Source organism: Tupaia chinensis, unplaced genomic scaffold (assembly GCF_000334495.1).
Source record: "Tupaia chinensis unplaced genomic scaffold, TupChi_1.0 Scaffold000529_1, whole genome shotgun sequence".
NCBI classification, from domain to species: domain Eukaryota; kingdom Metazoa; phylum Chordata; class Mammalia; order Scandentia; family Tupaiidae; genus Tupaia; species Tupaia belangeri.
Genome location: NW_006160042.1, coordinates 552,700 through 579,478, shown reverse-complemented (window position 1 = coordinate 579,478; position 26,779 = coordinate 552,700). Strand labels below are relative to the sequence as shown.

The 26,779-nt window shown below is 43.6% G+C and overlaps 1 protein-coding gene across 1 annotated transcript in view; it reads left to right on the top strand.

Annotated features, from left to right (window-relative positions):
• The window catches only part of CD160 (CD160 molecule), a 33,584-nt gene extending 13,210 nt beyond the window's left edge, over positions 1-20,374 (top strand). The window contains exons 3-5 of the mRNA XM_006157143.3: positions 4,682-5,008; positions 12,195-12,332; positions 19,861-20,374. Of these exons, the coding sequence (XP_006157205.1) occupies positions 4,682-5,008; positions 12,195-12,332; positions 19,861-19,868 (473 nt within the window). The 3' untranslated portion in view covers positions 19,869-20,374. The remainder of the gene's footprint in view (positions 1-4,681; positions 5,009-12,194; positions 12,333-19,860) is intronic.
• The last annotated feature ends 6,405 nt before the right edge of the window (positions 20,375-26,779 follow it).

Sequence of the window (26,779 nt, the reverse complement as noted above, 5' to 3'; positions counted from 1 at the left end):
CTGGACCTGGCAGCTTGCTTTCTCACTTTCCCTCTGTCTCTCTCTCTCTCGCTCTCTCTCATGCTCTGTCCCTCTCTGGTCAGATTAAAATAAATAATTAAATAAATAAAATTAAATAAAAATAATTAAACAAAGAACTAATACTACTGCTCTCTTCATCAGATATTCTGCCTCTGCTATGTGTGCTGTTGTGGGTTTATTTAATTTTTTTATTTCAATTTATTTATTTACATTCATTCACTGTACATCATTACAGTATACAAAATGAGATTTCCCATCCAGGATACACTGTATGTTGGCTCAATCAAGCACATCAACATACGTGTTATCGTCAACAAATAATTTTCCATTTCTTGTTTCCTGTATATTTTACTTATTTATTTATTTTATTTTTTTAGATTTTTGCCATAGGGCACATGCATTTGCCAGAGAGAGACAAAGACAGAAAGTGAGAAGTCACTAGGGTGATGGCCACACTGCAATCACTTCCCCTCCACTCTCCTCTCAGGATTTTGAGCATGCACGCACGGTACCTGGCATGTTCTTCAAGTCACCAGATCCAGGATTAGGACTACAGAGTCAGCCATGTAGGATCCAGTGCCTTAATACCACTCCATGTGTTGATTTTTTTTTTCATTTTTTTTCCATGTGTTGATTCTGCTATGTTTTTTTTTTTTTAAGAATTATTTTACTTAACTTTATTTATTTACTTATTTTAATTTGACCAGAGAGGGACAGAGTGAGAAAGAGAGAGAGGGAAAGTGAGAAAGCAAGCTGCCAGGTTTGGGACTCAAACCATAGTCGGCTGTGTGGGAGTCCAGCGCCCTTAACTACCACACCACCTGTTGGCTCCCCTCTGCTATGTGGTTTTAAAAACCTGGTAACCTGGAACACCCAGTAGCCTGGTTGTTAAGGTGACTGGATCCCACACGGCTGACTATGCAGTTCAAAGAGTGTGTGTGTCCACAATCCCGAAAGAAGGGAGAAATGGAGAAGGAATTGTAGCATGACCACGTCCCATGGCCCTTCTTGCTTTCCCAGTCCCCTTCTCCCTCAACCCCAGGAGAGCATGCACCCTCTGGGGTGCGGGGTGGGGGTGGGGAAGTGCCTGATACTCTGGCACTGTAAAATTACTTCAGTACTGCAGTATTTTGTTTGTTTTTGTTTCTTAATTTGCTATAGAGTCCATGCACTTGCAGGTGAGAGAGAGAGAAAATGAGAAAAATCATCACTCTCCAGGGGGGATGGCCATTCCACAATCCCTTCTCCCCCTTCTCCTCCAGCGTCTGCTAGGGATTTGGGCATGCACGCACACTCACCTGGCATGTTTCCCAAGCTGCTGGGTCTGGGACTCCAATCCACAGTCGGCCATGTGGAATCTAGCTGCCTTAACCACCACGCTACTGGCTGACTCTCGAGATTTGAATTGAAAAGCAGAAATAAAATATAAACCATTTCTGAATTAATGTACAGCTGGGATTACAAGTCTCTCACAGATATGAGGCTAGTCCATAAAATGCTCTTCTGAAAGGGTAACATTTACTATCTACGGGGTAGCATCCATCTCTGCCTCATCAGCGGTCTCACATGAGTGAATTTAATGTACAAGCATATACCAAGGAAAGTCTTAGAACTAAAAAATAAGCCTTCAGTCATTCAAGCCTCTGCGGAGGAGTTGGGGAGGGAAGCGGCAGCCTCAGCACCAGCCTGCTGAGAGGTGTTTTTTTCCCTCACTATAAGAGAGATGGAGAGAGAGTGCATGCACACCCCTCACGGGCCCAGTCATGCCGCGATCCCTCTTCCTCCGAATCTCCATCCTAGAAGGATCCTGCACATGCGTGTGCCCAGGTGTCCATCTCAGTTCTTCTAAGTTCACCATGGTGCTATGGGGCTATAGTCCTTGTCCATTTTATTGTTGTTTTTTGGTTTTGGAGAGGTTTTTGCGATAGGGTGCGTGCACTCAACTGAAAGACAGAGACAGAGAGATAGAAAGTGAGAAATCATCCCCTGGGGGTGGGAGGATGGCCACACCGCAATCTCTTCTCCTCCATTCTCCTCTCAGGATCTTGGGCACATACGCACACGCGCCAGGCATGAGTTTAAAGCCATCCAGTCCGGGACACGAACCGCGGTTGACTACGTGGGAGTCCAGCAACATAGCCATTATGCAAATAATTATTTTTTAAAATTTAACACATTAAAAAAAAATGCCAGACCCAGATTTTGGACCATGAGGTGATCCCATGTGGAATCCAGCTTCCTTAACCAGCACATCACCAGCTAGCCCAAGAGCTGAATTTAACGAAGGCTGGGTTTCTCGTGGAATCATAACAGAAGGAGTAAAGCTAAGGGAGCTGAGGGTGGGCCCCAGGGAGAGATTATAACAAGGGACCACAAAATACAAAATGCATAAGGAAGTGAAGTTGTGAGGAAAGCGGAGGACAATGAAAAGGCGGTAGGGTCAATGGACTGGAAACACCTACTGGGCCAAAGCACTATCCTACGTTAACCCAATTCTATTTTCTCCATTTCCGTACCCAGGCTGGAGCTTACTTACAGAGAAAATCAAAGTCTATAGGTTGGCACCACCAGAGTCATGATTTTGGGATAGCAACAGTCCTTCAGTAATTTGTGTATGGGCCAGCAGGTGGCATAGTGGTTAAGGAGGCTAGATCCCGGATGGCTGACTGAGTGGTTCCAGTCCCAGACCCAGATGCATGTGTGTACATTCCCAAAATCTCAAGAGGAAAATGGAGAAAAAGAGATTATGGCATGGCCATCTCCCCTGGGGGTTTTCTCTCTCTCTTTTTCTCTTGTTCTCTTTCTGGTGAGTGCATGCACCCTATAGCAAACATTTGAAAATAATAATAGTTTGTCTGTGATTCACTGGTCAGTTCTCACTCCAGCTTTACACAGTGGCTGTTTTGGTGTTTTGTGTTTTTTTTTTTTCTTAAATTTTTAAAAAAAATAATTATTCAATTTTATTTATTCATTTATTTTAATTTGACGAGAGAGAGACAGACAGAGAAGAAGGGAAGTGGGAAAGCAAGCTACCAGACCTGGGACTCGAACAGTACTTGGCCATGTGGGAGTGTCCAGCACTTTAACCACCATGCCACATGCTGGTCTCTGTTTTGGTGTTTTTAAAAAGTATTTATTCCATTTTATGTATTATCATTATTGTCTTCCAAATTGCTACAGGGCATGCGTGCTCACCAGAGGGAGACAGAGAGGGAGGGAGGCAGAGAGAAATAGAGTGAGAAAGCAAGCCGCCAGGTTCAGGACTCAAACCACAGTCGGCCATGTGGGAGCCCAGTGCCTTAATCACCACACCACCTGCTGTTTCCATACAGTGTCTGTTTTTATTTTTTAAAGAGTTTTTAAAATTATTTAATTTTATTTATATTATTATTATTATTTAATTTGCTATAGTGAACATGCACTCACCAGAGGGTGGGGAAGGTGGGGAGTGAGAAAGCAAGCAGTCAGGTCCAGGATTCAAAATGCGGTTGGCCATGTGGGGAGTTCAATACCTTAACCCCTGCACCACCTCCTGCCTCACAATGGTTATTTTTAATCTCTGCTGTCTCTGCTCATCCAATTTTGGGGTAGAAAAATTTTATTCAACATTCAAGTCTCTAACTCAAGCACTAACTTCTTGGTGAAGTTTTCTTGATTCCTTCAGACTCTTTCAGGAATCTGTAAGATTTGTCAGATGGAGTAATTGCAGAACTCAAATGTGATTTTTCCAAATGTGTGTGTCTTTCTCTCTCTTTATTTATTTATTTATTGAGAGGTTTTTGCTATAGGGCACATGCACTCACCAGAAAGACAGAGAGAGAGAGAGACAGAAAGCGAGAGATCACATCCCCCCCACCGCCCCGGGGAGATGGCCATGCCGCAATCCCTTCTCCTCCATTCTCCTCTCGGGATCTTGGGCATGCACGCACACGCGCCCGGCGTGAGTTTTAAGCCACCGGGTCCAGGACTCGAACCATGGTTGACTACATGGAAGTCCAGCGACATAGCCATTACGCTAACTGCTGGTCCCTCTAATGTGTCTTTACACTAGGCTGTAAGTTACTGGAGAGCGGGGCTCATGTCTTATTCATCAAAGCTCCAGCAGCACAGTGTTTGCTGGAGTGGATGCCTAAACATATTTATTAAATGAAGGAACAAATAAATCTATCAATAAACTGAAGCTCCCCCCCCCCTTTATGGGAGGGGCGGGGGAGAGGGAGACAGAGACAGGAGAGAGGTATTCTTTATCTCTCTTGCTGTGGTGCAATCTCCTGTCTCAGTTTTCCATTAACTGGGATTACATGTGCATGCGACTGTGCCCAGCACGTTCAGGTCGGCCCAAGGACTGAACCCAGGCCTCTCATGTGGCTCCCATGCTCCCAGGCAGTGGGTGCTACCTGCGTACCACCTGAATGGAAGCTTTGAGCTCACTCATTTCGTCCCTTATCTCATCTTTTCAGATAAACTACTGCCAAAGGAGTTGAATAATTTGCCTGGAGTCACGCAGCCAAGGACAGAGTTGAGTTGTTTCCTATCTGCCAGTGTCACTGTGACGTTGTGGTCTAGTCCCTCCACGTGCTCCTCTAGTGATAGGAGCAGTTACAGAGGGTTAGGAACGCTACCTGGCCTCCCAAGGGTAATTCTTCCCTTCTCATTCCAGGATGCCTACACATCATCAGCTCAGCCTCCCAGGAAGGAAAGCAACTAAACTTAATCTGTACCGTGTGGCATAAGAAAGAAGAGGCCGAGGGCTTTATAATCTACTTGTGCAAAAACAGGCCTGGGGACTGTTCCCCTGAGACCAGCTTGATGCAGCTGAGACTTAAACGAGACTCGGGAATAGATGGTCGCAGTGAACAGCCATCTCAGCTGGTGTTCACCATACACCAAGTCACACCATCCGACAAAGGGACTTACCAGTGTTGTGCCAGAAACCAGATGACAGACGTTCTCCTTCAGGGACACTTTTTCTCTGTCCTAGTCACAGGTGAGTCCCTCATACCCCTCATGCTACCAGGAGGACAGGAACAGGGCTGACAGCTAGAGATATAAATGATGCTTCAGGTCCAGGAAAGGCAGCCTCCTTGGGAAGAGTCCTTCCCATTACTCAATCCTTGTCCATCACTCCTGCCTAGATGCTGCCTTTCTTCAAAGCACACATACAAGGTAACCTCATTTGGTCTTTAATTTTAAAAATCTTACCAGGGTGGTCATCTCATTTTTATTGAAAGGGAGACTAAGTCACAAGAGGTGAAGATCCCGTTCAATGCCACTCGCTGACCAGCACCAGTAAAAGCGGATAGTGGTCTGGAATTCAGGCCTCTTGATTCCCAACTTAGAGCTGTGACTGTATTTCCAAATACATACAGAGAGGTAGATTTAAGAGAAAACAGAGTGACCAGCAGACGGCATGATGGCTACGTCACTGGACTCCCATGTCGTCGACCATATTTCAAGTCCCTGATCTGGTGTCTTAAAACTCACACCAGGTGTGTGTGCGCATATGCCCAAAAATACCAAGAGGAGAATAGAGGAGAAGGGATTGTGACATGGCCAAACCCCTGGGGGCTGATTTCTCACTTTCTGTCTCGCTGTCTCTCTGGTGAGTTCACATGCCCTCTAGCAAAAATCTCTCTGGAGAAAAAAAAGGAATTATTTATTATTTTAAATTTGACCAGAGAGAGACAGAGAAAGAGAAAGAGGGAAAGTGAGAAATCAAGCCACCAGGTCTGGGACTCAAACTGCAGTCAGCTATGTGGGAGTCCAGCACCTTAACCACTATGCTACCATGGGATCTAGGAGACAAGGAACCTAATGGAAAGATAGAGAGGAAATTCTAGAATAAAAAAAGGGCAATTAGTCTACAAGAACACAAGATAAAGAGTGCTCTGACAGGGAGACATGTATGGGCTAAAAATGGAATTGATGCATCTTTCTGAGGTCTCATGATATATCTAGTAAAAGAATTAGGGACCAGCAGATGGCGTAATGGCTACGTTGCTGGACTCCCATGTAGTCGACCACAGTTTGAGTCCCGGACCTAGTGGCTTATACTCACACTTGGCGCGCGTGCATGCATGCTCAAGATCCTGAGAGGAGAATGGAGGAGAAGGGATTGTAGCGTGGCCATCCCTGCTTTTGAAAGGATGCAGAAAAGGAAAGTGGAGAAAGTAGGTGGTGGGTGAAATTGTAAGAGAACTATATCTTCATCTACTATAATAGAAAGTCAGTAGATAATGCCTAAACTTCATCATTAGGAAGTGGCAACATGAGCATATTATTTAGGAATATAGTGAAACATCCCAAAGAGTTAGCAGTAGTTGTCTCTGGGGAATGAGGCTAGAAAGATAAAAAGACAAGGCTGTTATTCTTTTTTTGAGAGAGATTTTTACTGTAGGGCACCAGAGACAGAAAATGAGAAATCACTCCCCAGGGGGGATGGTCAGGCCACAGTCCCTCCTCCTCTATTCTCCTCTTGGGATTTTGAGTACATAGGCACACACACCCAGAATGAGTTTTAAGCCTCCATGTCTGGGACTCGAAATGGCCAACTACGTGGGATTCCAGTGACGTAACCCCTACTCCATTTGCTGGTCCCAGTTATTCTTTTTTGTTTTTGATTTTTGTCATAGAGCATGTGCACTCACCAGAGACAGTGAGAGGGAAAATGAGAAATCATCCCCCCAAGGGAGATGGCCATGCTGTAATCCTTTCTTCTCCATTCTCTTCTTGAGACTCGGGGCACACACGCCCATGTGCCCGGTGTGATTTTCAAGCCATCAGGTCCAGGACTCCAACTGTGATCTGCCATGTAGGAGTCCAACACTTCAACCAGACATGGCTATTATTCTTTATATACTATTTATTTATTTATTTATTTTGCTATAGGGCGCATGCGCTCGCCAGACAGACAGAGAGACAGAAAGCGAGAAATCACCCCCGAGGGGGGATGGCCACACCGCAATCCCTTCTCCTCCATTCTCCTCTCGGGATCTTGGGCACGCATGCACACGCACCCGGCGTGAGTTTAAGCCACTGGGTCCGGGGCTCGAACTGCAGTCGACCACGTGGGAGTCCAGCAACATAGCCATTACGCTAACTGCTGGTCCCATTCTTTATATACTTTCAAATAGTATCTTTTTTTAGAACAATACTTTTGCTATAGAGCACATGTGCTTGCTGGAGAGACAGAGAGAGAGAAAGTGAGAAATCATCTCTCAGTGGGATGGCCACAACACAATCCCTCGGAATTTTGGGCACATGCACACACATGCAGCCAGCGTGAGCTTCAAGCCGCCAGGTCCCAGACTAGAACTGCAGTCGGCCACGTGGCAGTCCAGCACCTTAACCACTACACCGCCTGCTAGCTCCCTCAAGTGGTATCTTAAAGTATAAATCAATGCTACTCTCTCCCAATCCAATAAAAACCTGGTGCAGAGCGTTGTAAACAAATGTTTGCATCTCCTGCTATGGTTACTAGTTAATTACAAATTTGTACTTCAGTCTACTGCCGGCCCCTATCAAATGATTCTTTAAAAAAATCACTTTAGTCTAGTACTGCAGGCTCCATAAAAGTTCGATCTATTATTTATGTAAATACTCTGCTCCAGGTAAACCGCTCTCTGATTAATACAGATTTTCTCCCTTGCTTCCTGGTGCCTTCCCGCCTGACCCTGCTATCCCCTTCAGCACTTCTGACCATCTTCTGCATCAAACTCATCGCTATTGGCTTCTGCAGCTCTGAATCCCCCGTTCTCCCACCTGTCTGGCTGTTCTGGTGTCTTCTTCTCTGCCTCTGTTTCCTTCTTCTCCTTTTCAAACATGCATATTCCCCAAGACTCATTCTCACCCCATAACTCTTCCCTCTCTAATCAGCCCCCCTAGATCTCAACCACCTTCATGGTTTAAACCTGTACCTCCTTGCAGTTGGCCCACAAACCAACCAGCTTCTCTAGTTCCAATCTCTCTCCTAATTATTTCCAGTGACAACTGGATTTCTAGCTCCTAGACACCCCACCCTCTCCTCACTCAAAATCTGTCCCTGATTCACAGTTGAAAATCTTGGTTCCTCGGGGCCGGCAGGTAGAATGTTGGTTAAGGTGCTGAACTTCCACATAATTGACTGCAGTTCGAGTCCTGGACATGGCAGCTTGAAAATCATGCCCGGTGTGTGTGCGTGCGTGCCTGAAATCCCAAGGGAAGAATGGAGGAGAAAGGATTGTGGCATTGCCACCCCCTCTGGGGGTTGATTTGTCACTTTCCCTCTCTGTCTCTCTTTAGTGAGCGCATATGCCCTATGGGGGAAAAAAAAACTTAAAAAACACAAACAAACAAACTTTGGTTATGTCCCATCCAGTCAGTTACTAGTTCTTTTCCACATTTACTCCTTTCTTTCCAAAGGGTTTTTCCGGGTCTTAATCACCTCACACTTAAAATATTCCAGTGGTCTTCTAACTGGTGAGTCCCTTGAGATATTGTATCTCCCATCCCTACTATTGAGCTTGGCACTTCGCTGTCGCCTAATAAGTAGCCCAGTGACTCTAAACACCACCTCTGCCTCTAAACCACTCTACATGGTGCCGCCAGATTGATCTTTCTAAAAAGCTCATTTGTATATGCTCCATCACCATTCAGTTTCCATGGCTTCTCACCACCTATGGGATAGTTTAAATTACTTTAGCTCGGGGGCCAGGAGATGGCATAGTAGTTACATCACTGGACTCCCACAGCCGACCACAGTTTGAGTCCTGGACCAGGTGCTTTGAAAATCACACAGGTATGTGTGTGTGCACGCCCAAGATTCCGGGAGGGGTGAACGGAGAAGAACAGAAGAGAAAGGATTGCGGCATGACCATCCCCTTGGGGGGGGGGATGATTTCTCACTTTCCCTCTCACTGTCTCTGTCTCTCTCTGTCTCCCTCTCTCAGGTGAGTACATGTACCGTAAGGCAAAAACCTCTTTTAAAAAATTACTTTAGGGCCAGCAGGTGGCATAGTGGTTAAGGACACTGGACTTCCATATTACCAGCTGTGGTTTAAGTCCAGACCTGGTGGCTTGCTCTCTCTCTCTCTCTTTCTCTCTCTCTCGCTCTCTCACTATGTCCCTCTCTGGTCAAATAAATAAATAATGTTAAATAAAATAATTCTTTTTTAAAAGTTATGTTGCTGGACTCCTCAGTTGGAGTCCCAGACTTGGCAGGTGTATGTGCGTGGGTGCCCAAAATTCCTAGAGGAGAATGGAGGAGAAAGGATTGCGGCGTGGCCATCCCCCTTGGGGATGTCTCTCTGGCGAGCTCACGTGCCCTATAGAAAAATCTCTCTTTAAAAAAAAACAACTTATTTCATTAAGAAAAAATGATTTATTTAATTGTATTTGTTATTATTATTTAAAGAATTATTTTATTTATTATTATTATTGTTTTTAATTTGACCAGGGAGACTCTGTCATTCTGTCCCTCTCTGGTCAAATAAATAATGTTAAATAAAATAATTCTTTTTAAAATAATTATTTATTTTATTTTATTTGTTATTATTATTGTTTTTAATTTTACTAGAGAGAGTCTGAGAGAGAGAAAGGAAAGCTGAGAAAGCAAGTTGCCAGGTCCAAGACTTGAACCACGGTTGGCCAGTGGGAGTCCAGTACCTTGACCACTGCACCACCTGCTGGCCCCCATAAGATAATTCCTTAAAAAAAAAATTACTTTAGCCTGGCACAGGCGGCTCCATAAAAGTTCATTCTATTATTTATGTGAGTACTCTGCTCCAAGTAAACTGCACCAGTAGAAATGTGTCTTTCATCCATCTACAAGTGTTTATCGTGTGTTTCAGACACAGTGCTAAACCTTGGAGAACAGAATGAGGTACAGTACTGTCCTTGCTCCATATAACCCACAGTTTGTGTTTTTCTAATTGTGTCTTCCTGTGATGGTTCTCAGAAGAATGCCTTTTTTTAAAGAGATTTTTGCCATAAGTCGCATGTGCTTGCCGGAGAGACAGAGACAGAGAGATAGAAAGCAAGAAATCACCCTCCAGGGAGGGTGGCCACACTGCAATACCTTCTCCTCCATTCTCCTCTCGGAATCTTGGGTATGCATGCAACGAATGTGCCCAGTGTGAGTTTTAAGTCACCAGGTCCAGGACTCAAACCACTGTCTACTACGTAGGAATTCGGCTTTCTTATCTTTTCTGGATATTTAAGTATTAGCACACACATATGGTCTCAAAATATGAAAATTAGGTTCTTTCTGGGAGATCAAACTAGAAAGAATAGACAGGTAACGTAACATTTTTTAAAAAAGAATTACTCACTTTGGCTACCAGGTGGCATGGTGGTTAAGGCACTGGACTCCCACATCGCAGTTCGAGTCCCAGACCTGGCAGCTTGCTTTTTCACTTTCTCTCTTTCTTTCTCTCCCTCTGTCTCTTTCTGGTGAGTGCAGGTGCCCTATAGTAAAATTTTGAAAAATAATAATAAATAAAATTTTAAATAAATGATTTTTTAAAAGAATTACTTATCTAATTTTATTATTTTTTACATGTTCTATAGGGCTCACGTGCTAGCCAGAGAGGGAGACAGACAGACAGAGAAAATGAGAAACTAAGCTGTCAGGTCTGGGACTTGAACTGCACTCAGCCATGTGCTGAGCCTAACACCTGAACCACCACGCCACCTGCCGGCCTGGTAACAGATTTTTTTTTTCTTTTTTTTCTAGAGAGGTTTTCACTATAGAGCACATAACTCATCAGAGAGACAGAGAGAAAGCAAGCAAGAGATCACTCTGGGAGGGATGGCCCTGCCACAATCCTTTCTCCTCCAGTCTCCTCTTGGAATTTTGGGCTTGTATGCACAAGTGCCTGACATGAGTTTTACGCTGCCAGGTCCGGGACTGGCACCATGGTCGACTACATGGGAGTCCAGTGACGTAACCATTACACCATCTGCTGGTTCCCCAGATTATATTTTAATAATTATTTAATTTAGAGACTAGCAGGTGGCATGATGGTTAAGGTGCTGGACTCTCACATGGGTTACTGCAGTTCGAGTCCTGAACTTGGTGGCTTTCTTTCTCATTTTCCCTCTCTCTGTGTCTCTGTCTGGTCAAATTAAAAAATAATAAGGGACCAGCAGGTGGCATAGTGGTTATGTCACTGGACTCCCACATGGTTGACTGTGGTTTAAGTCCTGGACCAATCGCTTGAAACGCAGTTTTTAAATGTTATTTATTATTGTTATTATTTTTCAGTTTTGCTATTGGGCATGTGCTCTCACCAGAGGAAAAGAAAGTGAGAAAGCAACCCAACAGGTCTAAGACTCAAACCATGGTTGGGCATGTGGGAGTCCAGCATCTTAACCACCATGCCACTTGCTGGCCACAACAGATGTCTAACTTCATTAGACAGTGTCTTGCCATTTTCTCAGTGCTTACGGTATGCCAGGCACTGTGATAAGTGATAATATTACATTCTATCTGCATGCCCTTTGAGGTAAGAATCAATATCATCATCTTCTGACAATTGAGACTCAAAGCTCGTTTGTGTAAGTTTACTCTCCTAGTAAGTGATGGATACAAATCTAAATCTATTCCAAAATCTAAGACTTTAACTTATGCTGAATTGCTTGACCTACTCTAGGTTTGTAAATGGCATCAGGGGAAACCCCATCGAAAGTGACCAAGTCATTTTAGCTGTTTCTCTTCACAGTCTAGCATATCCCCAGAGTCTGGCACACAGCGGATTCTATATTTACTTGTTGCTGCTGCATCATCATTGCCCACAATTGTTAAAAATACTTATTTGGGGACCAGTGGATGTGTAATGGTTATGCTGCTGGACTCCCATGTGGTAGAGTGCAGTTCGAGTCCTGGACCTGGCAGCTTAAAACTCACTCTGGGCCCATGTACCTGTGTGCCCCAAATCCTGAGAGGACAATGGAGGAGAAGAGCTCGTGGCATTGTCATCCCCCCAGGGGGTGATTTCTCACTTTCTGTCTGTCTCTCCAGTGAGTGCACGTGCTCTATGGCAAAAATCTCTTTTTAAAAAAAAACTTATTTGGGCAATGAATGATGCTGGGGGCGGGGGTATCCTTGAAAACCCCAGACATTCTGAGATGATATACAAGGAAGTACTACTGATTTCTAAAGGCCTCTCCTGATTCATAATTCTCTTGTGACCCAGAGGACGGGAACTACACCGTGGAGGGACTGAGACAAGGACAACCACCCAAGTTCACCCACAGGACAGGCACTCTCAGTGCAGGCTTCCGACTAGGAAACGTCTGGGCAGTGCTGCTCACCAGCCTGGTGGCCCTTCGAGGTATGTTCAGAAGAGCTTTCAGCTCTCCAAGAAATGAGGGTGTTATACCTTTGCCACCTTGATTATTCTCCAAGAGGGGATTTGGGAAAGGAAGGCCAGAGGCAGATGTAAATATCCTCAAGCCCTCACTATCCACGAGAAAATTCAAACCTATGTGAAGGTGAAACTAGTCCAAAGAAATAAAAACTTCAAAATACTGAAAGGAAGAGCCATGAATCAGACTTTCCACTGGGCAGGAGATCAGAACCTGTTAGAAGTCTGTGGGTGAGGCAGGTAAATACAACTGCCTGTCTTCATTGGGTGAACAGGGGCACAAGTAGAGACAACAGATCTTCGGCAATTATGTGAATTGACAAGGCTAGAGACAGAGTTGGTCTAGAAGCGGGCTTTATTTATTTATTTATTTGTTTAGTTATTTTTTAAAAAAGAATTATTCTATTTAACTTTATTTATCCACCTATTTATTTCAATTTGACCAGAAAGGGACAGAGTGAGAGAGAGAGAGAGGGAGAAAGCAAGCCGCTAGGGCTGAGATCTGAACCGCAGTCAGACATGTGCGAGTCCATTATCCTAACCACTATGCTACTGCAAGCCCCTGCCCCGTATTTATTTATTTTTAAAATTTGCTATAGGGCATGTGAGCTTGCCAGACAGAGCAGGAAAGAAGTCACCCCCCAGTGAGGATGGCCACACTGCACTCCCTCTTTCATTCTTCTCTTGGGATTTTGGGCACGCACGCACATGCGCAGTGTGTTTTTCAAGCAGCTGAGTTGAACCACGCAGTCGACGTGGGATCCAGCCAACTTAATAACCACCACACCATCAGTGGGCCTCACCTGTGGGTTTTAAACAATAGAGCTCCTCAGCAAAGGCTGATGGCCAGTTTTTATGTATGGGTTGTTTTGTCAAAGGGCATGTGTTCTTGCCCGAGAGCAGCAGAGGGACAGGAGAGGGAGAAAGCACTGTCCCCACGGGGTATGTTCACACTGCAATCTCTACTCCTCCATTTTTCCATCCCGTCGGGATCTGGGGCACTCACAAGCATGTGCTCAGCATGTTTTGCAAGCTACTGGGACTGGGATTCAAACTGCAGTCATGTGGGATCCAACCCTCTTTAACCACTAGCCCATGGGGCTGACCCAGCTTGAATATATTAAAAACTTGTAGCTGAGTCCTCTAAGCATCATTATGTGTCAAGGTTTTCCATAGCGATTAAATGTATAAATAATTAAAATTAATAAAAAATCATAAAGTCAAAAAAAGAAAAAAAATAAATGATTGAACACACACACACACACATATATGTATATACACGTGTGTGTGTATCAAGGTTTTTCCTATGAGATAACAAAGAACAGAGGGGCTGGCAGGTGGTATGGTGGTTAAGGGCACTGGACTCTCACATGGCCAACAATGGTTCAAGTCCTGGACCTGGCGGCTTGCTTTCTCACTTTCCCTTGCTCTCCCACTCTCACTCTGTTCCTCTCTAGTCAAATTTAAATAGATAAAGTTAAATAAAAATAATTTTTATTTAACTTTATTTCTTTTTATTTGACCAGAGAGGGACAGAACGAGAGAGAGAGAAAGTGAGAGAGCAAGCTCCCAGGTCTGGGACTCGAACTGCTTTTGGCCATGTGGGAGTCCAGCATCCTTAACCACCACGCCACTTGCTGTCCCCAAATAAAATAATTCTTTTTTTTATTTTAATTTTAATTAATTAATTATTTAAATTTATTTGTTTACATTCCTTCACTGTATATCATTACAGCAGACAAAATGAGATTTTCCATCCAGAATACACTATATATTGGCTCAGTCAAGCACATCAACATATGTGTTATCATCAACAAATAGTTTTCCATTTCTTGTTTCCTATATATTTTGCTTTTTTTCCCATCCTTGATTCCCTACCTCTCACCCTCTGCCATCTCCCACCTTCCTCCCACACTGTGTCTGGTATCTATTGGTGCTTTCTATGCCTTCCCCCCCACACACACATTTTATTGTTTCACTAAATATCGTAATTAACCTAAATATTTTCAACAGCAAGCACAGCTGATATATACATATTTGTGAACACAAGTCTGACTTTAGGCATAAACCTTAGTGAGTAGAATGGACATACTGTGAAGTAGCACCTAGCTGTGGCTATATAGCTTACTGCAGTCATCAAATAGGTATTTTAATGCATTTTTTTTTTATTTCAAGAAAAATAGGTTTTAAGTTGGCCATTTTCTTAGTTTTTGAACTCATATTTCTGTGTGTCTTTATTTAATTTTCCTGATATAGTACTCCCTTGAGAACTTCTTGGAGATCTGGTCTGGTGCTGATGAATTCTTCCAAGTTTTGTTTATCTAAGAATGTTCTTGTCTTTTCTTCCCACATGAAGGATAATCTTGCTGGGTACAGTATTCTTGGTTGAAATTGCTTTTCCCTTAACACTTTGAAAATATTTTCCCATTCTTTCCTCGCTCACATTGTTTCTGATGAGAGGTCCGCTGTTAGCCTGATGGGATATCCTTTGTAGGTAACTTGATGTTTTTCTCTTACCAGTCTTAGTGTCTTGTCTTTGTGGTTTTGGTCAACCTGACTATAATGTGTTTTGGAGATCTTCTTGGGTTGATTCTATTTAAGGTCCTTTGTATTTCTTGGGACTGGATCTTTGAGTGCCTCTCTAGGTTTGGAAAGTTTTCTTGCAGGATTTCTTGGAATAGATTATCAATGCCTTTATGAGTCTCTTTGCCTTCTGGAATGCCAATTATCCAGATGTTTGGACCTTTGATGGTATCCAGTACTTCTTGCATATTATTCTCATTTTTGGGGGGCCATTTTCTCAGTCTTCATGGTAGATTTTTCTGGGCCAGAAATTTTCTCTTCTATGTCTGAGATCCTTTTTTTTTGTATGATCTAATCTGCTTTTAATACTTTCAAGGGAGATTTTGACTTCCTGTATTATAACCTTGATCTCTAACAGGTCGCCCTTTGATTCTTTTTTAAAGTGTGTAATTCCTCTTTTAGATCTTGCAAGAATTTCCTCACCTCCTGGAACTCATCAACTCCTTTCTCTATTCTCTTCTACAGTTCATGGTCTCTCTTCTCTTCCATCTCTGTCAATTTCATCATTATGAATATTCTAAATTATTTATCAGGCATTTCCATAATTTCCATTGAACTGCCTGTGGATGAAGAGGAGTTATTCTTTTCCCTGGGAGGAGGGGTATTTTCTTGTTTTCCCATATTTCTTGTGGTCGTGCAGTGATTTCTAGTCATCTGATGGATGATGTGTTTCTTCCTAGTTCTTTAAGTTCAATTTGAATATTCAGGAGCAAGCAGAAAGAGGTGATCTGGAATCTCTTTTTTGTTCCACTGTGATCACTTCGTGCAGCAGATTCAGTAGATATTGAGAAATATGTTAACCAAATAGTATTTGGAGATTTGGCTATAGTTCCCTTAGATCCATCACTCAAGTTTGTGGGCTGGAAGCTGAATTATCAGTAGGAAATTTTCATCTCTTTTTTCCCTTAAATCACTAGTTCTCAGGAGCCATGAGGAATCTTCTGAATGCCTGGCTCTTGCCTCTCCTCAATAAAATAATTCTTAAAAAAAAAAAAAAGGAAAGATAACAAAGAATGGAAATGCCAGTAATTTGCCATTGTTTTTGTATAATAAGTAACAGAGTCAGTTCAGTGTCCTGGTTGTTAAAAGTCGATCATAGTGGGGCCAGCAGGTGGTATGGTGGATAAGGGCGCTGGATTTTGACATGGCCAACCATGGTTCAAGTCCTGGACCTGGTGGCTTGCTTTCTTACTTTCCCTTTCCCTCTCTCTCTCTCTCTCTCTCATCAAATAAAGAAAAAATAACAATAACAAATGGAAATAAATAAATAATTCTTTAAAAAAAAAAAAAAAAAAGTCGATCATAGTTTCAGTCCTGTTCCCAGTAGCTTGAGAAACATGCCAGGCATGTGTGCATGCATGCCCCAAAGTCCCTATGGGATGAAGAAGAGATTGCAGAATGACATGGCAGGGAGAAGAGGGTGCTTTCCCCTCTCCTTCTGTCTCTCTGGCAAGCATACATAAGCCTCTGGCCAAAAGACAAAAAAAAAAAAAAAAAAAAAAAGGTAACAGATGCAGGTTTTTGCCTGTTCTTGGCATTAATTTCATTTTATTTCGCTTTTTCTCAAATCAGTAACTGTCACTGAGCAATACCAGAATGTAAGATCTGTAAATATGGGGAATTTGTCTTGTTTCCCCAAGACAAAGACAGCACCAGACACACAGTAGGTTCTTGATGCTTTCTGTACACGTGGTGATTCTAACCTCTTACATATCTTCCCAGCAGAAGTTCCCTGATTACTCCTCAGGAAACAGGCACACGAAGTTGGAGACTGCCTTTTACAGGAATTGATAGAGGCCCTTCTGTCTCTAAACCTTACCTGTTAGTAGTGACCTACTATATGCAAAGTACCTCTCACCTCTTTCACCACCCACCCCACGCTGACCCATTTCCAGAAGCAGGACCACCCAACAATCCCTATTCCATCCCCTTGGCAACAAATTACCAAAAGAAAACAGACCATGGGACCAGCAGGTGGCATAGTGGTTAAGGCGCTGGACACTTCCACATAGCCAACCGTCGTTTGAGTCCTGGGCCTGGTGGTTTGCTTTCTCATTTTTTCTCTCTCTCTTTCTCTGTCTCTCTGTTCAAATAGAAATGAACGAATGAATAAATAAATAAAGTTAAATAAATAACAAAAAAAAAAAAAAGAAAGAAAACAGACCTTATCTGTGATCCTTGGAAGAATATGCTGAACAAAACCTGTGCTTTCAGGAAGAATTGTCAGTTCCAGTCGGACCCTTTAGACATAATTTTTTTATTGAACCTAAATTCCTCTGGATGATTAGGCTAATCTGTTAGCAGTAGAATAGATTTTATTTCTTCATATGGAATAAAAACTCAAAAGAAGAGACCAGCAGATGGTGTAATGGTTACATCACTGGATTCCCATGTAGCCGACTGTGGCTTGTGTCCCAGATTTAGTGGCTTAAAACTCACACTGGGCATGTGTATGGTGTGCCCAAAATCCCAGGAGGAGAATGAGAAGGGATTGTAGTGTGGTCATTGCTTTCTGTCTCTGTCCCTCAGGCATGCTTCCTATAGCAAAAAGCTCTCTTTAAAAAAAGAAAAAAAGGGGACCATTGGATTGTGTAATGGTTACATTGTTGTACTGCAACATAGTTGACTGCAGTTCAAGTCCTGGACCTCGTGGCTTAAACCTCACATCGGGCATGTGTGTGTGTGTGTGCACCCAGGACCTCAAGAGAAGAATGGGAGAGAAGGGATTACAGCGTGGCCAGCCCCTTGGGGATTGATTTATCATTTTCTTACTCTCTGTCTCTCTGGTGAGCACAAATATTTACACCATTTATATCAGAATCACTCAGAGTCCTTGTTAAGAATGCATATTTCAGGACCAGCAGATGACATAATGGTTATTTCACAGGAAGCCCACGTAGTCAACTGTGGTTTGAGTCCCAAATGTGGCAGCTTGAAAATCACGCCAAGCATGTGTGTGTGTGTGCATGTGTGCCCAAAACCCTGGACGAGAATGGATTGCAGCATGGCCATCTCCCATGTGGGGGTTGATTTCTCATTTTACCTCTCACTGTACGTCTCAGGTAAGCGCCTGTACTCTATGGGAAAAAGCTAAAAACAAAACAAAACAAAACAAAAAAAGAAAAAGAAAAAGAAAAAAAAGAAAACCTCTCAAAAGAAGATATTGAGTCTGGCCATTCAACCTACTACTTTCTACCTCTGACTATCAAGTTAACCGAGAGCAAAACATTTCTGTGTTCTTTCTCTTTTCCAGTCAGGCAAAGAAACAATGAACTTTTGAATCTAATTATTTGTTTTTTTCTATACTCAATTCAGGTTTTTGTTTTGTTTTTAATTTTTTTGCTATAGAATGCATGCACTTGCCAGAGAGAGAGGGAGAGAAACAGAGAGAGAGACAGAGAGAAAGGGGGAAAATGAAAAGTCACCCCCCAGTGGGGATGGTCATGCAGCGATCCTTTCTCCTCCATTCTCTCAGGATTTTAGGCATGCATGCACACGGTGCCCACTGTGCTTTACTTTTCTTTTTCTTTTTTAAAAGAATTATTTATTTAATTCAATTTGTTATTATTATTATTATTATTATTTAATTTGACCAGGCAGAGACAGAGAGAGAGAGAAAGGGAAAGTGAGAAAGCACGCCACTAGTCAAGGACTCAAACCGCAGTCAGCTATGTGGGAATCCAGCACCTATAATCACCATGCCACCTGCCGGTGCGCCCCTCCCCCCCGTTCTTTTATTTTTTGAAGAATTATTTAATTGTATTAGTTATTATTATTACTATTATTATTTGACCAGAGGAAGAAAGGGAAAGTGAGAAAGCAAGTCACCAGATCCAGGACTCAAACTGGGGTCAGCCACGTGGGAGTCCAGCTCCTGAACTACCACGCTACCTGCGGCACCCCCAGTGTGTTTTCCAAGCTGCCAGGTCTGGGATTCGAACTGCACTGTCCACCAAGGGGGATCTAGCTGCCTTAACCACCATGCCACCCAGATGGCCCCTCAAGTAGCTTTAAAGGTTAACAAAAGGAAAAGACAAACCAAAGCTAAATACTTGAATAAACAGAATATATTAAATTATGAGCGTCCTTTTACCTCCCTCTCCCAACTCAAGGCTTAGCAAAATTATAGAAGAGGAAGTGTTCAGTGAAATTTAAAAGTGCACATTTTCTTGATCCCAAAAAGATCAAGCTATGCTTATACATGAGTGAAAGGATGAAGAGTTTTTTTGGACCACTCATGATCAGTTCATGAAGCTAATTTCAGTGAAAATTCTTGTGCTATCACTATATCAACAATTCAGTATATACACAGAAAATTTACCTTCAATTTTGTTTTATTTTTTTTAAGTTAATTATAGGGCATATGTGCTCCCTGGAGAGAGGGGAGGGGGGAGTGAGGGAGGGGGAGAGAGAGAGAGAGAGAGAGAGAGAGAAATCACTCCCCAGGAGGATGGTCACACTGCAGTCCCTTCTCCATTCTCCACTCAGGATTTTGGGTACGCACACATGCCCAGCATGTTTTCCAACAGCTGGGTCAGGACTTGAACCGCGCAGTCAGCCATGTGGGATCCAGCTGTCTTAGCCCCCAGGTCAGAGGCTGGCCCACTAACTTTCAACCTTTCGAGTGGCATCTATTTCTTCCTTGATTGTCCCACTTTGCAGCAAGAAGAGATCAAAAGTTGGCTCCCTCCTCACTTCCGGCAGGGTATTAGATTTGCTCAATTATAACCCCAACTTTAGCCATGACACCACATGTAAAATCCACTCTTGCTTTCCTTTTCCATTCCTTTTTCCTACTCATAGGGGCTGGTTACGCACCCATCCCAGGACAGGTCAGACGTTTATATAAGGCATTCTGCTGCTATTCTAAATTGTGAGGTAGTAATATAAATGTTTCTTTCTCTTTCCACAGCTCTGTAATACTGCAACAAAAGAAAACTTTACAAAGTTACAGCAAGGATACATCTGACTATTTAGCTGGGTTTGCTTTCTCTTTACAATACACAGAAGAAACAGGGTTTGAGGAAGCGAGGCCAAATAAGCCAAGAAGCTGGTGGATACAAACCTGGGCAGAAAAGAATATTCCTTGGCCTCTCATCATGGCCAGGACAAACCTGCCTTTTTCCTAGCTCAGCAGCAGTAAATAAAAAGCTTTCACAAAAACGGCTGTACAGTTCTCAAATATTGGACGTGCGTTTTGTATCCCAGAACTTTCCCTCTGTTCCCCTCGACATAAAAATAAGGAAGTCAAATGACATTTTCTGGAAGGAGTTTATTATTGAACACTGTAAAGGAAAGAGGAAAGGAGAGGAGAGCAAGAGAGCCAGAACCAGTGACTGACTTGGCTTGAAAATGAGGAAACGGGGGACCAGCAGATGGCATAATGGTCACGCCGAATTCCCATGTAGTTGACCACAGTGTGAGTCCCAGACCCTGTGGCTTGAAACACCTCGGGCACGTGTGTGTGCATGCTCAAGATCCCAGGAGAAGAATGGAGGCGAAGAGACTGCAGTGTGGCTATATCCCCTGCGGAGTGATTTCTCACTTTCTATCTCTGTCTCTCTCTCTCCAGCGAGTGCATGCACCCTATAGCAAAAATCTCTCTAAAAACAGAAAGAAAGAACATGAGGAAATGAAGACAGACCTTTGTGTTTGAAAGCATCCACACAGTTCTGCGGGAGGAAGAGGATACACATGCCCAAGTGTATCACAGAGTGTAACTATCCAGCCTCACCATTGTAAATTATCAACCTCTGTGATCATTTCTTTCTTTGTAAATAAATGCCTGCTGTAGTACTTGAAGCCTTTCTGCTTAAACTCATAAACCCTCTTGTCTTTCTATTTGGACAGATGACCTTTTGCGATAGTGAAGCAGAGAGGAGGGGCAGGATATTTCTGACATGAGGAATTACATGAAAAAAGAGGCATAAACACAAACAATTTAGTTGGAGCTAAGTGGCAAGTCATCAAAAGGAAAAAGACACCTTACCTGGAATTCTTGGCAAGGACCTGCCAAATATGGGAGCCAAGGTTTGTAGGGACAGAGAGAGAGAGAGAGACTAAAGTAGATAGGTAAGGCTGCTTTGCAGGAGAGAAACAGAGACAGTGAGAAAGTAAAAAAAAATCACCCCCAAGGGAGATGACCACGTCACAGTCCCTTTTCCTCTATTCTCCTCCTGAGATCTTCGGCAAGCACACACACATGCCTGGCATGATTTTCAAGCCACCGGGTCTGGAACTTGAACTATGGTCAGCCATGTGGGAATCCAGTGACATAACCACTACAACATCTGCTGGTCCCACATATTAAGATTTTTTTTTTTTTTTTTGGAGATTTTGGAGAGGTTTTTGCTATAGGGAGTGTGTACTTGCCAGAAAGACAGAGAGAGAGACAGAGAGAGAGAGAGAAAGACCGACAGAAAGCAAGAAATCACCTCCAAGGGGAGATGGCCACATCACAATCCCTTCTCCTCCATTCTCCTCTCGAAATGTTGGGCGGGCACGCACGCACACATGCCTGGTGTGAGTTTAAGTCACCGGGTCCAGGACTCGAACCATGTTCAACTGCATGGGAGTCCAGAGACATAGCCATTACGCCATCTGCTGGTCCCAAGGATTTTTTAATATGAGGGTTTTTTTGTTTGTTTGTTTGTTTTTTTGTATAGGGCATGTGTACTCATCAGAGAGACAGAGAGAGAAAGCCAGAAACCACCCTCCAGGGAGAATGGCTATGCCACAATCCCTTCTCCTCCATTCTCTTCCCAGGATTTTGGGCATGCATGCACATGCACCCGGCCTGAGTTTTAAGCCACTGGGTCCAGGGCTCAAACCACAGTCGACTATGTAAGTGTCCAGCAACATAATCATTACGCCATCTGCTAGTTCCCATTTTAAGGATTTTAAACTTTGCATACTATGGAGGTTATTTATACCTAAGGATTAGGCATAGAATCAAAAGACCTAGATTCGAATTCTGATTCTGCAAAGTACCAACTATGTGTTGTGGGGAAAATCAAGTTAGAGGTGTTATTTCTGCTTACTTACCTACGAAGTGGGATATTGCCTGCTCTTCTGTTTTCCATACACTTGGTCTGAGGATCAAATGAGATTTTGGATTTGGAACCAGGAGCCATTTGTATTCTGCTCCAAAGTCTCTCACACTTTCTCCACCACATTACATTCACTTTATTACTTCTGTTTTCTGAATGTTAGTTTCATGTTTCCTGCTAACTAAATTTTAAGCTCAAATGAGTAGAGATGTCTTTTGCTTTTTACTATTTAAAGAGTTTTCTGAGCCCACTCAGCATTACACAATCCAGTCCCTGGAAGTCTCACCAAGGAGACACGTCCAAGTGCAGGGAGGGTTCACTCGTCATACTGTCCATACCAAGTACAGCCCCCACATAGACACTGCACAAAGGACACAACATCATGGCCCAAGTTCACCAGGACATTCAAGAGTTTGTGACAATTATCTCAGACTTCAACTAAGCAGAATAAACAGAGCAGCCAGGAGTCAAAGGTTTTGCTTCTAAAGAATTTATTCTGCTTGTTTCAAGACTCAAGTTATGCAGAAATATGAAATACCTCTATCTTGGTTTTCAAAATGTGTTTACACAATTAGTTTAAAATAAGTCTGTAAATTTCCATGCATAAATAGGTAGGTGTTTTTCTGGACACACATCTTATCTCAATCTGTATGAGTAATTCACAACCTTGGGTTTTGAATCTCTGAAAGCCGTGGGGTTATTACAAGGAATCTGTATACTCCCATCCTCAGTCTAAATAAATTTTTTTTTTTTTGAGAGGTTTTTGCTATAGGGCGCGTGTGCTCGCCAGACAGACAGAGAGAGACAGAGAGACAGAAAGCGAGAAATCACCCCCCAGAGGGGATGGTCACGCCGCAATCCCTTCTCCTCCATTCTCCTCTCGGGATCTTGGGCACGCACGCACACGCGCCCGGCGTGAGTTTTAAGCCACTGGGTCCAGGACGCGAACCGCGGTCGACTATGTAGGTGTCCAGCGACATAGCCATTACGCTAACTGCTGGTTCCCTAAATAAATATGTATTTTTCAAAGTTTGCTATAAGGTGTGTGCACTCACCAGAGAGAGGAAGTGAGGGAACCCCCCTCACCCCGACCCGGGGATGGTCATGCTGCAATCCTGTCTCCTCCATTCTCCTCTTAGGACTTTAGGCAAACACGCACATGGGCCCAGTGTTTCTCAAGCCATTGGATCCAGAACTCAACTGTGTAGTCAGTCATGTGAGATCCAGACCTCACCACTATACCATGGTTGGCCCAATATGTCTATGTATATGCTGTATATCAACTGGATATAGATTGTGGTGTGACTAAGAAACTAAGTTTAAAGCATTACTAACATCACAGCAGCGTTTCTTATGCATTTTCATCAAAAGATACTAAAAATACAGGAGCCAACAGGTGGTGAGGTGGTTAAGACACTGGATTCCCACCTAGGCAACCGTGGTTTGAGTTCTGGACCCAGTGGCTTGAAATCATGCTGGATGTGTGTGCATACATGCTCAAAATCCCAAGAGAATGGAGAAAGGATTGTGGCATGGCCATCCCCCCAGGGGGTGATTTTTCTTTCCCTCTCTCTGTCTCTCTGTCTCTTTCCAGCAAGCATGTGCGCTTTTAAGTTTTTTTTAATGGCAAAATCCTTTAAAAAAGACAACAAAAAAGGGACTTTTGGAGCCAGCAGTTAGCATAATTAAGGTGCTGGATATCACATGGACAAATCCATAGGGAACAGCAGATGGTGTAATGGTTATGCCGCTGGAGTCCCATGTAGTTGTAGTTGACCGCCGTTCAAGTCCCAGGCCTGGTGGCTTAAAACGCAGGCTGCACGCTTGTGTGTGCATGCCTAAAATCCCAAGAGGAGAATGGAGGAGAAGGGATTGCGGTGTGGCCATCGCAACCCCCCCCCATCCCACAGGGGGGGGGTGATTTCTTGCCTTCCCTCTGGTGAGCGCAAACACTCTATAGCAAAAAAACTCTCCAAAAAAATATTCCATAGGTTAAGTCCCAGACCTGGTACTTTGAAAAACACACCAGGCAGAGCCAGCTGGTGGTGTGGTGGTTAAGAGTGCTGGACTCCGACATGGCCAACCACGGTTCAAGTCCTGGCCCTGGTGGCTTCCTCACTTTCCCTCTCTCTCTCTGTCTCTCTCTGGTCAAACTGAAAAATAATAATAAAGTTAAAATAAAATAACTCTTAAAAAGAGAGAGAGACCTCTGTATATTTCAATTTGAAAAAAAAAGAAAAACACACTAGGCACATATGCCTGCAATCCCGAGAACAGAGAATGGATTGTGGCCTGGTCATCCCCCCCCCAGGGGTGTGTGTGTGACTTTTCACTTCTCCCTCTCTGAACCTCCCAAGCGAGCACACACATTCTATGGCAAACCTTTTATTTTTTTGAGTTTTTTTTTTTTCGCTTATAGGGTGCGTGCGCTCGCCAGACAGAGAGAGAGAGACATAGAGACAGAAAGCGAGACAACACCCCCCAGGAGGGATGGTCATGCTGCAATCCCGTCTCCTCCATTCTCCTCTCGGGATCTTGGGCATACACGCACATGCGCGTGAGTTTAAAGCCACTGGGTCCGGGACGCGAACCACGGTCGACTATGTGGGAGTCCAGTGACATAGCCATTACACTAACTGCTGGTTCCCCAACTTTTTTTTTTTTTTTAAAGAAAAGGGGGACTTTGGGGCAAGCCAGTGGTGTGGTGGTTAAGACAACTGGATCCCACATGGCCTACTGCATGGTTCAAGTCCTGGACTTGGTGACTTGAGCAACACGGTGACTGTGTATACAAAAGTGCCCCAAATCCCTAAGAGAAGGTATTTCAGTGTGGCCATTCCCCCTGAAGAGTGCTTTCTCACTTTCTGTGTGCAGCAAATGTCCTACAGTAAATCAGTCAATTAATCAATCAGTGGGACTTCTGAGGTGACCACACAGTCTAGTGGTTAAGAGAGCCAGATCCCACATTGCACACCACAGTTTAAACCACAGCCCCTAGGGCTTGGAAACCATGCTGGGTGTGTGTGCATGCATGCCAAAATCCCAACAGGATTGTAAAGTAGAGAAGGGATGTGGTGTGAACGACCACCCCACGTTGGGGATGCTTTCTCTCTGGCAAGCCATTTATCATCTGGCAAATTTTTAAAAAGGGACTTCTGGGGCAAGCAGATTGTGTAATTATTACATTGCTAGACTTTCACATGGCTGACTGCAGTGTGAGTTCCAGACCTGGTTGTCTGAAACTCATGCTGGGCGAGTGTGCATGCGTGCCCAAGGTTCTGGGAGAATAGAGGAGATTGCAGTGTGGCCATAGCCCTGGAAGGTCACTTCTCATCTTCCCCCTTACTGTGTGTCTCTCTTTCGGGTGAGTACACACACCCTAAGGCAAAAAACTCTCAAAAAAAAAAAAAAGAGGGGGTCCTCTTGGGGCCAGGCAGTGGTGCAGCAGTGACAATGCTCTAAGGTTGGCCCACGTGCAAAATCTGGGTTTATGTCCAGAGACCGCCCCAAGTTCACTGGGCAAACAGGGTCTCATGATCCCAGGCTGAGTGAGGCTATGGGTGGATCATGGCATCAACACCCTGCTGGGGGTGCTACCCTCTGCTGCATTCTGTCTCCCTTATTCATGGAAGAAAGAAACCTCTTAAAAAATGGTTTTTCTGACTAGGAGGGTAAAGAAGCACTGCCCATGATTCACAGATCACGTGTCCTAGCTGAAAGCAGACAGACTAGACTCCTCTGTGGACACCATCTAAGCATAACTTAGCAGCCAGTCTCATGTACCGAATGGTGAGTTGAATGCCTGTGATTCCACTTGTCTGTGGCAAGTATGAGACTATAAAACCTCATGTCCTTTGGATCAGACAAGGATTCTATTTGATCCTGTGTTCTGTACACTTTATGCTAAAGCCCTGGAGCAGTCCGGTGACCCGGCCTGAGTGGGACATCTACCTTACTGCTGAGGGTTCCCTTACAGGGCAGCTGTGTGTGATTTACTCCTCAAATCTTTGCTCTGAACTCCTGCATCAGAACTTGTATGAAATTCATTTTGGAAGCTCTCAGTAAGAGCATTGTCTCCTACTAGTTATCCCAACTCTTAATCCGTCGAATTATTCTTTATTTTTAAGCAGATGATAATCAATTTATTAAAATAGTTGACTTAGGCATCTGCAATAGTGACTTCAACCTCAACTCCTGGTTCAATACTGATGGAAGTAATCTGTTTCTCAGAAGGACTGTGCAAATCAATGAGTGGCTTGTGGATTCTCATCTGGAAATGATCCCAAGTCTTAGAACCTTCACCGCAAGGTGTTTTTCTTGTAGTGATTCTCGAAGTCTTGGTAGGCAGCATCCAAACTGGTGCTTTCACCTTCAGATTCTTTTCCTTTGCACCTCTGATTAAGTCAGCACACACTTTCTCCAGGGACTTTACACTGCGGCTGGTTAAAGTCATTCTAATTCAGTGAATGGCCACCTCTGGCTCCACGAGTATTTTTCCAGTATCTTTAAAAGCCGTGGCTGGAGGGCTAGCAGGTGGCATGGTGGTTAAAGTGCTGGACTCCTACATGGCCGACCGCAGTTCGAGTCCCGGACCTGGCGGCCTGCTCTCTCACTTTCCCTCTCTCTCTCTCTCTCCCTCTGTGGTCAAATTAAAAAATAAATAAAGTTAAATAAAATAATTCTTTAAAAATTAAAAAAAAAAAAAACGCGGTTGGGACCAGCAGTTAGCATAATGGCTGTTGCTGAACTCCCATGTAGTTGACCGCCATTCGCATCTCGGAC